The sequence below is a fragment of the Piliocolobus tephrosceles genome, chromosome 5 (assembly GCF_002776525.5).
Source record: "Piliocolobus tephrosceles isolate RC106 chromosome 5, ASM277652v3, whole genome shotgun sequence".
Classification (NCBI taxonomy): Eukaryota; Metazoa; Chordata; class Mammalia; order Primates; family Cercopithecidae; genus Piliocolobus; species Piliocolobus tephrosceles.
In genome coordinates this window covers 139,344,668-139,357,461 of record NC_045438.1, presented here as the reverse complement: position 1 = coordinate 139,357,461, position 12,794 = coordinate 139,344,668, and the positions used below count along the sequence as shown (strand labels likewise).

The following is a 12,794-nucleotide window of genomic DNA, read 5'->3' as shown; positions in this document are numbered from 1 at the left end:
ATCTACTCTAAATCTGGCTTAACAACCTAAACCAAGCCCTGGCAATGTCCATAAGGAAGAGAGAAAGTGGAGATTGAGTCCCCTCAAGTTATATAGACTTGCAAAACACCTTGAACTTTCCACAGATCAATACCATCAGAGCATAAAACCAAGCCTACCCAAATTCAAATGATTCTCCTTTTAGCACCTGCTACAAAAAAAAGCCAACATTCTTCTGAAGAAAATACCCAGAATGTCTACAATAACTTGAATTCAATGAAATACACTAATCATACAAAAGCATGACAAAATATTATCAATATTCAAGAAAAAATAAATCAATAATTGAATCTGATATGACCTAAGTGTAAGAATTTTAGGTCATTTTACAAGATTTTACAAGAATTGTTTACAAATAGATTCAAAACATTAAAGGGAAATACATTGAAAGGATTAAATAGATTCAAAACATTAAAGGGAAATACATTCAAAGGATTAAATAGATTCAAAACATTAAAGGGAAATACATTCAAAGAACTAAATCACTCTAGGCATTAATCATCACCTTTCCTGAATTGATGATTAAAATATTCGGGAAAATGTTAATTAGAAACTGAGTAACAGATCTGTCTGATACCACTTCAACTCACTGGTCAATAATATAAATAGCATCTCTAAGAGTGGGACAACCAAATATCATGTGTCTCAGGATATGATTCAATAAAAATAACATAGTAACTCAAGTCAATGGCATGACAAAAAAGTGGGGTCTGCTATGTTATAAAGGGACTGGAAAGACAATAACAAAATGCATTGTGTGAACCTTGTTTAGATCCTAATTTTAAGAAATTACTTAAAGATCAATGGAGAAATTTGTACATGGCTTGTGTATTAGATGATATAAAGGAAATACTGACGATTGTGCTAAGTATCATAATGATATGGTGGGCATGGTTTTTTAAAATGTCTTTAGCAGTCACAGATCACACTAAATACTTACATGTGGAGTATGCACAAACACAACTTACACAACATAATACTTACACAACATCTGGAATTTGCCCTAAAATTTTCCATGAAAACAAACAAGGAATTGTAGCTAATTAAAATAAGATTAGCAAAATGTTGATGTTGAAGCTGAGTGATGGCTACATGTGGGAACATGGGGGTTCACTATGCTCTTCTCTTATGTGTATGTTTGAAATGTTCTACCAGAAAAGAAGTTTAACAGTAAAAGGAATTCAGCTTCAGATTTTTAAAAACACATATCCTTAAATCTTGCAATTTAAGTGCTAAAAGCTTATTACAGAAAAATCCAGATATAAACAATGTACAGTAAAAGAACAGAATACAATTAAAAATTCCCAAAATAGAATAACAAATCATGTTCAGCCACACAATTAAGCCCAGAAGAATAAACAAATAGATGCTTGTTAATAGAAAAAGTTGTTCGTGACACAGTGTTCAGTGAAAAACCAGATTACAAACTCCATGATCCAACTTGTATGTATAAATATAAATGCACATAGAAATAAATTTTAAAATGTCATACAACACTAATATAAAAAACAATATTTCTAGATTTATTTTGGTATTGCTGTTTTGTATATCTATTTTTAAATATTTATGGTATATTTAATAAAGAACTAATCAAAGTTTAAATAATTTTTTAAACTAGCACTTAAAAATTGTTGCCTAAGGACATGAACAACACTTTTCAAAAGAAGATATACAGGTAACCAACAGCATATGAAAGAAAGCTCAACATCACTGATCATTAGAGAAATGCAAATCAAAACCACAATGAGATACAATCTTACACCAGTTAGAATGCCTATTACTACAAAGTCAAAAAATAACAGATGCTGGCAAGGTTGTGCAGAAAAAGGAATGCTTATACACTGTTGGTGGGAGTGTAAATTGGTTTAGACATTGTGGAAGACAGTGTGGCAGTTCCTCAAAGACCAAAAACAGAAATACTATTCCACCCAGCAATCTCATTACTTGGTATACACCCAAAGGAATATAAATTATTCTATTATAAAGACACATGCACGTGTATGTTCATTGCAGCACTATTCACAACAGCAATGACATGGAATCAACCTAAACACCCATCAATGATAGACTGGATAAAGAAGATATGGTCCATATACACCATGGAATTCTATGCAGCCATAAAAAATAGATCATGTCCTTTGTAGGGACACGGATGGAATTGGAGGCTACTATCCTTAGCAAACTAACACAGGAACAGACAATCAAATACTGTATGTCCTCACTCATAAGTGGGAGCTAAATTATGAAAACATATAGATGCATAGAGGGCAACAACACACACCAGGTCCTACTTGAGGGTGGAGGGTGGGAGGAGGGAGAAAATCAGGAGACTAATGAGTACTAGGCCTAATACCTGGGTGATGAAATAATCTGTACAACAAACCCCATAACACAAGTTTACCTATGTAAAAAACCTGCACATGTACCCCTGAACTTAAAAGTTTAAAAAATTGTTGCCCTATCATTTTCAATTTTGGTATAACTACAGAAGAGTTCAAAGAGAATGATCGAATAAGACAAAGTTACTCCTCTCCAGCTCATCCTGGAAGAATTCCCAATGGAGGTGTCTGAAGTCCTAAATAAAATCTTCTTCATTACTCTCCTTCAATCAAGTGTTTGTTTGATACATAGAATCTTCCGAAGTGCCTGATATACCGCCTTGTTCCTCAGGGTATAGATCACAGGATTGAAGAGAGGGGTGACCACAGTGTAGAGCAGAGAGAAGACCTTGGAGAGGTGCTGGGAGTGGACAGCAGAGGGTGCAACGTATAAGATCATGAGCGTTCCATAGAATGTGGTCACTATAGCTAGGTGGGAGGAGCATGTGGAGAAAGCCTTTCTCCTGCTTGCCCCAGCAGGAACTCTCAGCACTGCCACCACAATTCTGGCATAAGATGTCAGAATCAGTCCAAAGGGAATAGTGAGGCAGAACACAGACAGAATGAGAGTTGTCACCTGAGCCACTCTGGGATCCGAGCAAGCCAGGTCCACTAAAGGCATAAAGTCACAGTAAAACTGGTCAATGTGGTTGGGGCCACAGAACCTCAGCTGGGCCACCAGGGCCACAACCAGTCCATCTACCATAAATCCAGACAGCCAGGTTGTGACCACCCACCCCATGCACCGTCTGGGTCCCATCAGGAGTGGGTAGTGGAGTGGGTAGCAAATTGCCAGGTAGCGATCATATGCCATGACAGCTAACAGTAAGCATTCAGCTGTGGCTAGAGAGCCAAAGATAAAGAACTGGAGCAAGCAACCAGCCACAGAGATGGTTGCTTCTTGCAGGAAGCCCTCCAGCATTTTTGGCATCACTGTGGATGTGTAGAGAATCTCCAGGAAGGACAGATTAACCAAGAAAATATACATGGGTTTGTGGAGCCTTTGGGAGCTAACCACTGCTACAATAATCAGCATATTCCCTATGATGATGAAGACATAGACAGCAGTGAATACAATAAAGAACAAGAAATGCAGCTCAGGGATGTCATAGAAGCCAAGGAGGACAAATTCAGTAATAGTTTCGTTTCCTGTGGGGACAATTTCCATGTCGATCATCCAAGTTTCTGCTTGGCAATTATTGGGGGAGAAATTTTAGCGAGTCTCTATATCTTCTATACCAAGTCTAAGGTTATTAGAGCTAAAACAAAACAAAGCAAAAAAGACAAAAATGAGTCTCTAAAACAAGAATCGCTCACACAAGTCTTCAACTATCCCCCTTCTTAGTTGTCATTCCTTCCCCAACTCTCACCTTCCCTGCCTCCCTTAATTATGCATATTCTTTAAGGCTCAAAAGAATTTATCCAAATTCATAATTTTAGTCTTTCAAAGACCTTTACCCCATTAATTCAATCTACTACCTCTATCACATAATCAGCTCTATTATTCTTATCTATATAGTCAGCCACAGCCTTCTTCTTGTGCACCAGTGTAATATTCTCCAAACGTGTGATAGAGAGACATGGCCCACAACCACAAATTCTTTTATTTTCCTCAATCTCAACCAATTCCTCTGTGAGTGGTTTGAGAATTCTGTCTAGTTCCCATGGTCACTATCTCATTCTTCTCATTATCTCAAACCCCTCTTTAATTCCCCATCTCCCACTCAGTGATATCTTACCAACTGTTCCTTGGATAATTCTTATATATTCTTCACTTTTTGCCTTCCTTAAATAGCAGTTTCATCAAGTCATTCAGGAGTTAGTAGTAAAAATGTGGTAAATGGCAATAGAGAAGAAAGTCGGTGCTGTGGGAGCAGAGAAGGACCAAACCCAGACTAGGGTTGTGGGGCAGAAGGTGTGGGATCAAGGTCAGGGAAGGCTTTCTGAAGATAGAAGCAAGTAGACTAAGTTTTGAGGGCCAATTAAGAGTTGGCCAGGCAAAAGACAGGAAACCAGACCAGGCAGGGCAACCCTGGCAGGAAAGTATATGTAAAAGTAAAGAGTTGTAATTGAGCATGACACTTCTAAATATCTAAAAATGGCTCTGCTGCACCTGCTGAAAGTTTTTCATATGCTATTCAAAGCAATGTGTGTTTATTAACTGAAGACAATGAGAGAGAACACAGGGAATGATTAGAAACAGTTGAGAACGGTAGAGGAAAAAAAGCAGATACATAAATAAATATTATAAATACATAATATTAACAGAGTTACTTTCTAGAATATGGGATTAATAAACATACATTATATTTATTATCACAAAAATATAAGTTATCTTTAACACAAACAGTCTAGAACATCAGTTGCCTAAGAGGTGAAAAACTAGATGCCTCAGGGACCATGGTGCTGGGAGCCTTCACAGCATACTGTTTTGTAGTTTTGCCTAAGATCAAATCTGCCTTTTGAATGGAATCCCATTTTCCATACCTCTGGTCATTGCTAATGTTAAATCCTCAAAGACCCAGCTTAAGACTCATCTCTACCAAGAATCCCCCTTCACTAATGGAGCCCTTTATTTCTCTCCCAATCATGTACTAAGGATCTGGTGTTCAGAAGATATTACATCTGTTTCTGAGGATAGTGGGCCAAACAAAACTGATTCACACTCTTAAGGAGCTGACACTCTTGTGTGGCAGATGGACATATCAACAGAAAATTGCAATACACCAAAAGAGCGTTAATGAATTCAACCTGAAAGAAATAGTACTGGGAGGAAATGATGCTGAACTGCCCAGTGATTGAAGTGGAAAATGGAAAGAATGGAGGTGAGGGCATTTCAGGTAAAAGGAAAACCATGAGTACACACTGAGGCAAGAAACAACATTGGCTGTGAGGAGGAGAAAGAGGTAGCAGGGGGTAAGTAGCCAAGGCTAGCTCAAAAAATCCCCTCGATTCTGAAGGAGCATTAGGATTGGGGTGAAGAATGGGGGAAGATATGGAGAGAAAGGATCAGAGTCTGGGGACCTTGCTTGTCACAAGAAGGAACTAGAGCTTCATTCTATAGGCAGCAAGGCACATCTGAAGGTTTTTAAACAATAAGGTGGTATGTTTCAAGCTAAATTTAAATAGTATTATAGAAGCTAGATCCAAGGTAACAAGAGTGAAAGAAGGGATGGCCCCACCCATCTGATACCTGATGTGCAAATACATGCTGCCTTAAATTGATCATCAATTATCTTATGGTATGCACTTTCTCTTTCCCAAAAGACTAAAAGTTCATTTAGCACAGGGTTTAAATTTTTATAACTGCTACTGTACCCAAAAGTCTTACAAAAAGATAAAATCTCAATTAATACTTAGTGTTTAACACCATGTCTTCCTTAACCTAAACCCATATGAATTGATCAGAGAAGAATTCTGTTCTTCATAGACTACAAAATGCTACAGGTTCTGTTATTGCCCTCCAACTCCTGTCTCTAAAGCTATTCTCTTACCCTTTGCACCCATCTGCATTTCCTTGTGAGTGAATTTGGCACTCCCTATGTGGGCCATCTTTAACTCTAGATTATTTTATCTGGTCCAAACTCAATCTGAGGCTTGGAGTCTTTCCATAGCATTCCTGCCCAGGAGAGAAGTGAGCATGTAAATCAGGCAAGAACATCTCTAATAATAAATAGCTTATGACCCCTACCTCCCCTGGAAATCAAGACTATCATTGGATCATATTGACTCTTAGCAGTTTGTTCCTTTTATGAGCCAAGATTTGGCTTCCTGTAGTTTCCACTCATTCATCCTCCAGTTAATAAGTTTTTAAAAAACCCTTCTTTTTAGATGACAGCCTTTCAGCTGGTGGAAATCAGGAGAAAGTATAACAGAGAACAAGGTATTAAGGACAAACATAAGTTTCATGATTTTGTTATCAAACTGACATGTGTCTATTCCAATCCATTTATAATCTGTACCTATTCCAATCCATTCCATAAAAGAAACATTTTATCATTCCTCTTATTCTAGTCATCCTAGAGATTCTATTTCCAGTAATGCAGACTGAGGACAAGAGAAAGTTAGGGAAATCAAAAGAAAGAACGTTCTATTGACTTCTAAACATGAGAGGATAAAGAGGGCAGCAGTCAGAGGCCTGCATACCCAGGTGGCAATCTGTAGGTACCACAAAGGCTCCAGTCTTTGCAAATCCCAGCCTTCCCACCCAATATGGGAAGAGAGAGAACACATTAAAATATCCTCAGGCATCATTTACTTTCAGTCCAGAGATGTGATTTGAAAATAACAGCCTAGATGGGAATGAAAGCAAGGAGTCAATTATAAATATTATGGGCATCTTAGGGTATTAAGTTGTTTGCAAATGATGCCAGGTGAAAAATGTCTGCCTTCTATCCCCAAAATGAATTCATAATTTAAATGATTGTATATGTGGAGGGGAAAGGGAGTGTCATAGAGCCTACAAACAGAGTGTGTGGAAATATAATTGATTTCCTCTCCATAACCAAAACGTTCTTTGGAGTGTTTAAAATTTCCCCCAAATGAGAAGTATTCTCATACAATAAAGAAACATCATCCTGGATTTTCAGAACACCGCATTCCCAACTCTATTGTTCAAATAATGAGGGAGTGGGAAGAAAGAGGAAGTAAAGAGAAAGTAGTGGGATTTGAGGACTTAAATTACTAATCATCAGGGAAATACAAATTAAAACCACAATGAGATACCATCTTAAACTAGTCAGAATGACTGTTGTTAAAAAGTAAGAAACCGCTGGGCACAGTGGCTCACGCCTGTAATCCCAGCACTTTGGGAGGCCGAGGCGGGCAGATCACGAGGTCAGGAGATCGAGACCATCCTGGCTAACACGGTGAAACCCTGTCTCTACTAAAAATACAAAAAATTAGCCGGGCATGGTGGCAGATGCCTGTAGTCCCAGCTACTTAAGAGGTTGAGGCAGGAGAAAGGCAGAGTTTGCAATGAGCTGAGATGGCGCCACTGCACTCCAGCCCGGGCGACAGAGCAAGACTCCATCTCAAAAACAAACAAACAAAAAAAGTAAAAAATCAACAGATTTTGGTGAAGATGCTGAGAAATGAGAATGCTTATACACTGTTGGTGAAAGTAAAAATTAGTATAACCTTTATGGAAAACACTAGAGATTTCTCAAATAACTAAAAATAGAACTACCATTCGATCCAATAATCTCACTACTGGGTATCTTGTCAATGGAAAAGAAATTATTATATCAAAAAGATACCTGCACTCATATGTTTATCACAGCACTACTCACAATAGCAAAGATATGGAATCAATCTAAGTGTTTCTATTAAGAGATGACTGGATAAAGAAAATGTGGTTTTTGTGTGTACATACACCATGGAATACTACTCAGCCATAAAAAAAAAATGAAAGCATGTGTTTTGCAACAACATGAATGGAGCTGGAGGCTATTATTTTAAGTGAAATATCTTAGAAACAGAAAGTCAAATATTGCATATTCTCACTTATAAGTGGGAGCTAAATAATGTGTGCACATGAACACAGAATTCAGAATAATAGACATTGGAGACTTGGAAAGGTGAGGTGGGAAGGGGTGAGGGATAAGAAATTATCTAATGGGTATAATACACACTATCTGGGTGATGGTTACACTAAAAGCCCAGACTTAACCACTACACAATATATTCATGTAACGAAACTGCACTTGTACCCCTAAATCTGTTAAAGTAGATATGAAAAGAAGAGAAATGGGAAAAACACGAAAAACACAGCAACAGTAGAATATATGAGAGGCTGTTATTCCCTTAAAGACAGAGGGGAATCAGGGAATAAAGGAAGTTGATGAATTTAGAGTTGAAAACTCCAAACAATAGAGCTGAATTTGGAATTGGAAAGCTCAAAAAACTGCAGGAAGAGTTTGAAATCAATGTGAATTTCACCATACTAACTGGTAGAGAAGTGAGAATAGTGCAAAATGCCTGTCTGTTGTCTAAAGAACAATCAGTCACACACTCAATTCTAAGTAAAAACCGTAATCTTCATTCACCCCAGACTCTGAGATAGCATAGAGTCCTTAATTAAAACTAGCAATTCAAAGAATATTCCAGGAAAAACTAGTTTAAAATATATATACAAAACTGTACATTTTAATTCATCTTTAGGAATTAAAAATATTCTCATATATTTTGAAATGTCTGCTAAACAAACATGTTATCTTTATAAGCAGAAAACAAAAAAAATTCAGTTGATTTTTTAATCTGTTAATTCTCCTCAAGTCTCTTCAGTAATTACTCCATAATAAAACATTAAAATATACTTAAAAGGTTTTAAAAGAAAACAGTATAATTTTAAGCATATCCCAGTTTTGTCAAGCCATGGGATAGCAGCAGGAAAACTTTCCACCATGAAAACATTAGTATGAGGGTGTCTCGCTTCTGAAGCGTGGGGAGCATGAATATCTACGGTTCCCCATCTCTGAAAGAGAAGAGAGAATTTAAAAAATAAGTTAATATGCATCCAAAAGGATTAGAAATCAACCTTTTAAAAAATCCAATGGAGAAAACAGCAGCACTGGAATTCTAGAGAAATAACAGCGGGACTTCTTGAAATGATTTTTAATAAAAGACTTTTTGACTCTCTGGGTTAATTGAAAGTTACTACTGATTACAGGATAAACAGCTATAAAAACCAGCCATTTAACTTTTTTAAAGAATCTGTGAACTAAGATGTAAAGAATTATACAAAAATAAACACACCCGAAATAGCGACCCTGTTCTCTAAAGACAGGATTGTGAGGAGGAGACTATCTGCTAAGATTTGCTGAAGACTTCAGAATGTTATAATTTCCTACCTTCAGCTCCTTCCCTGCTTGAGCTCAATCTGAAGTAACGTAAGACATTGATTACAAATGTCACTCTTGTTACCCTCCACTCCTGAGCCATTTTCTCTTTCACCCTCCATTCCCTTTTCTAGCTCTCAAATTATTCTGTCCCCTCATCACAGTCCTTTCCCTCTATCACATGGGAGGGCAGGCAATTGCCAAAAAGGGAGAGGCCCCTGAGAACCAATTACATATTTACTGGAAAGCAGCCTTAAATGAGCAAGACATAGCAGGCCCCCAAGGAAATTGTTTTTTCAAAGGCGGTTTCCTGAACTGTTGGCTTGACCATAAATGGAGCAGAAACCAAAAGAGCCAAATGGAGCCCACCTTTCTGTCCCCTTGGAGACAAATGCTCTCCATTTCACCAACCATCTCAAGCCCCAATTCCTAGTCTCTTCCCCATAACTCACCTGAAAATTCTAATTTCTCTGCAACATCCCTAAATTCCCCATTACCAACAGTGGTCCTCCCAGGAGCCTGCTCTGAACTTTCATTCTCCAATTTACAGCCTCCAAATTGCCCTCTTACCATCCCAGGCAATTGTTTCAATAGGTACCACCCTTAGTAGGGGTGTCTTATATAGGTAAGCAAAATCTTGCCAATGCTGAGCCTGATTTAAGGAGAAGGAAGCTGGCATGATGTTACAAAATGAAGTTCAAATGGTTATGTAGTGTTTCAATATCCTTCCTGACCAAACTACTGCCTGACAACTTTGTCTCCAACTACTCCCTTTTTTGAAGCTTCCACAGAAATCAGGCTGATATATTTATTTTTCATCCCTAGGAATGTGTTGAAGGCACTTCTGTGTCATTTATCAAACTCAGACCCTTAATTCAGTTCCACTTTCTCCCTGACCAACAGAGAACACTTTTTCTCTGAACTAGTCTGTCTACTGTCTGTAGCTCACAGTAAATGCCACCCTATTTTTTCTTGGCAGGCAGGAGGGGTTCTCTTAATCATTTTTTTTTTTTCATCAAACTGCAGCATATGCTAAAAGGAAAGTGTATGTGTCTTGAAAACAAAACTTTCAGAAAAATGTAGTATTTTTTAGTTAGCCTAAGTTATTATGATTTTTAATTGACAACTTAAAACTGTATATATTTATGATGTATAACATGATGTTTTGATATATGTATACATTATGGAATGACAAAATCAAGCTAATTTACATGAGCCATTACCTCACATACTTACCATGTTTTTATGATGAGAACACTCAAATCTACTCTTTTAGCAATTTTTACACATACAATTCTTTAACTACAGTCACCCTTTCATACTGAATTATCCCTCCTGCCTAACTGTAATTTTTGTAACCTTTGACCAATATTTTCTCAATTCTCTCCCTTTCTGCCAACCCCTGGTAACCACCATTCTACTCTCTGTTTCTGAGTTTGACTTTTTGATTTCATATATAAGGAAGATCATTCGGTATTTGTCTTTCTGTACCTCACTTATTTCACTTAACATAAGGCCCTCTAGATTCATCCATGTTGTTGCAAACAACAGAATTTCCTTCTTCTTTGAGGCTGAATAGTATTCCACTATGCATATATACCACATTTTCTCTATCCATTCATCTGTTGATGGATGCTTAGGTTTACTCCATGTCTTGGTTATTGTGAATAATACTACAATGAACATGAAAGTGTAGACATCTCCTCAAGATACTAATCTTATTTCCTTTGGATACATACACAGACAAGGGATTGCTGAGTCATATGATAATTCTATTTTTAATTTTTTCAGAATTTTTCAGAAACCTCCACAGTGTATTTAATGACTGTACTAATTTACTCTTCCACCAAAAGTGTATGAGTTCTCCGTTTCCACATTCTCATCAACACTTATCTTTCATCTTTTCTATAACAGGCATTCTAACAAGTGTGAGGTGATATCTCATCATGAATTTAATTTGTATCTCCCTGATGACTAGTGAGGTTGAGCATTTTTTCACATACCTGTTTGTCATTTGTATGTCTTCTTTAGAGAAATATCTACTCAGGTGCTTTGCTTGTTTTAAAATTGATTTATTTGTTTTCTTGTTATTGATTTGTTTGAATTTCTTATATAACTTGAATATTAACCACTTCCGTGTATCATTTACAAATATTTTCTCTCAACCTGTGGGTTGTCTTTTCACTCTATTGTTTCCTTTGTTGTGGAGAAATATTTTAATTTGATGCAATCCCATTTGTTTATTTTTGGTTTTGTTGTCTGTGATTTGAGGATCATATAGAAGAAATCTTGCCCAGACCAATGTCATGGAACATTTCTCCTATATTATCTTCTAATAGTTTCACAGTTTCCAGTCATATGTTTAAGTCATTAATCCATTTTGAGTTAATTCTTATATATTGAGTGTCATAAGGGTCCAATTTCATTCTTCTGCATGTGGATATTCAGTTTTTCCAACATCATTTATTAAAAAGACTTTTCTTTCACCATTTTGTGTTCTATTTATATGATCATATGGTTTTGTCCTTCATTCTGTTAATGTTGTATATCACATTTAATGATTTGTGTGTTGAACCATCCTTGCATCTCAAAGCTAAATCTCACTTAATCATGGTAAAAGATCCTTTCAGTATACTGTTGAATTTGGTTTGATAGACAAACACAACTTCAGAGAGAATTCAAGTGTAAGATGGGAATGTCTGACTAACCTTAATTTTTAGAAATTTTTAGCAAACTTTTTGTCAAAATACTTTTTGTGAACTTTTTAAGGTCATCAGTCCAGACTGCATTCCCATGGATAAAGACAAAGATCTGTGGGGAGTAGATGTTTGTATTGTTAATCACCTGGTGAGAGGTTAATCCTGGGGTACAAATGAGGTCTCCAAAAGTAGATGCTATATTAGCATGAAAAATACATTTCTACCTTCCTTTGTGTCCTGGGGTCAATTTGGCCTAAACTGAAACATGTGAAAAGATTATAAGCAGGTCCAAATGAGACGAAATATACCCTTGGCCACATGAATTACCTGGTGGAATTCAAATGTATGTGGATCAGCATAATGGCACATAATTCTCTGCATTACATTTACTTCCTCTATAAGTTAGAACTATAGCAAATTATTCCATAAGCTACAACTTGATCTAGGTTGTACTAGGAGAATTCTAAGAGGGCCTGTACCCTTGCTTAGGAAAAGCAGGTACAGGAGACAGTGGTTGCTGTTCCCACAGCCAGGGTGAAGAAAGCAATGCCAACCACTGCAAAGGATAACTAAATAAAAAGAGGCAGTCAGCACTCACAGAGCAGCAGCTTGAAGGCACAGAAAAGACACAGGAGAGGAAGGACCAGAGGAGTCATTCCCAAACGCATCTTGCAAACTCTCAGAAATGGCTATGGGATGCTTCACGGGGGCTAATTTTAAGCTCAAGTTTGACAATCATTTATGTTGTTTGGTCTTGGTCACATGTATATCCTACTTTGTGTCAGTAATTCCAGTTGGAAAAGAAAACACACGTTTCCATGGTCTCAATATTTCATAAA

General features: G+C 37.0%; 1 protein-coding gene across 2 annotated transcripts; it reads right to left on the bottom strand.

The window, feature by feature from the left end:
- Positions 1 to 2,603: 2,603 nt before the first annotated feature.
- On the bottom strand, positions 2,604 to 9,304 carry LOC111525919 (olfactory receptor 11A1). Of its 2 annotated transcripts, XM_023191579.2 has the most exons (4): positions 9,174 to 9,304; positions 5,912 to 6,036; positions 4,531 to 4,578; positions 2,604 to 3,676 (listed from the first exon to the last, which is right to left on the bottom strand). In XM_023191579.2, the coding sequence occupies exon 4, from the start codon at positions 3,592 to 3,594 to the stop codon at positions 2,644 to 2,646; it is 951 nt and encodes a 316-aa protein (XP_023047347.2). In that variant the 5' UTR covers positions 3,595 to 3,676; positions 4,531 to 4,578; positions 5,912 to 6,036; positions 9,174 to 9,304; the 3' UTR covers positions 2,604 to 2,643. The 2 variants fall into 2 exon arrangements, with proteins under 2 accessions (XP_023047347.2, XP_023047348.2); XM_023191580.2 differs by lacking the exons at positions 4,531 to 4,578; positions 5,912 to 6,036; positions 9,174 to 9,304 and adding an exon at positions 4,157 to 4,409.
- Between the last annotated feature and the right edge of the window lie 3,490 nt (positions 9,305 to 12,794).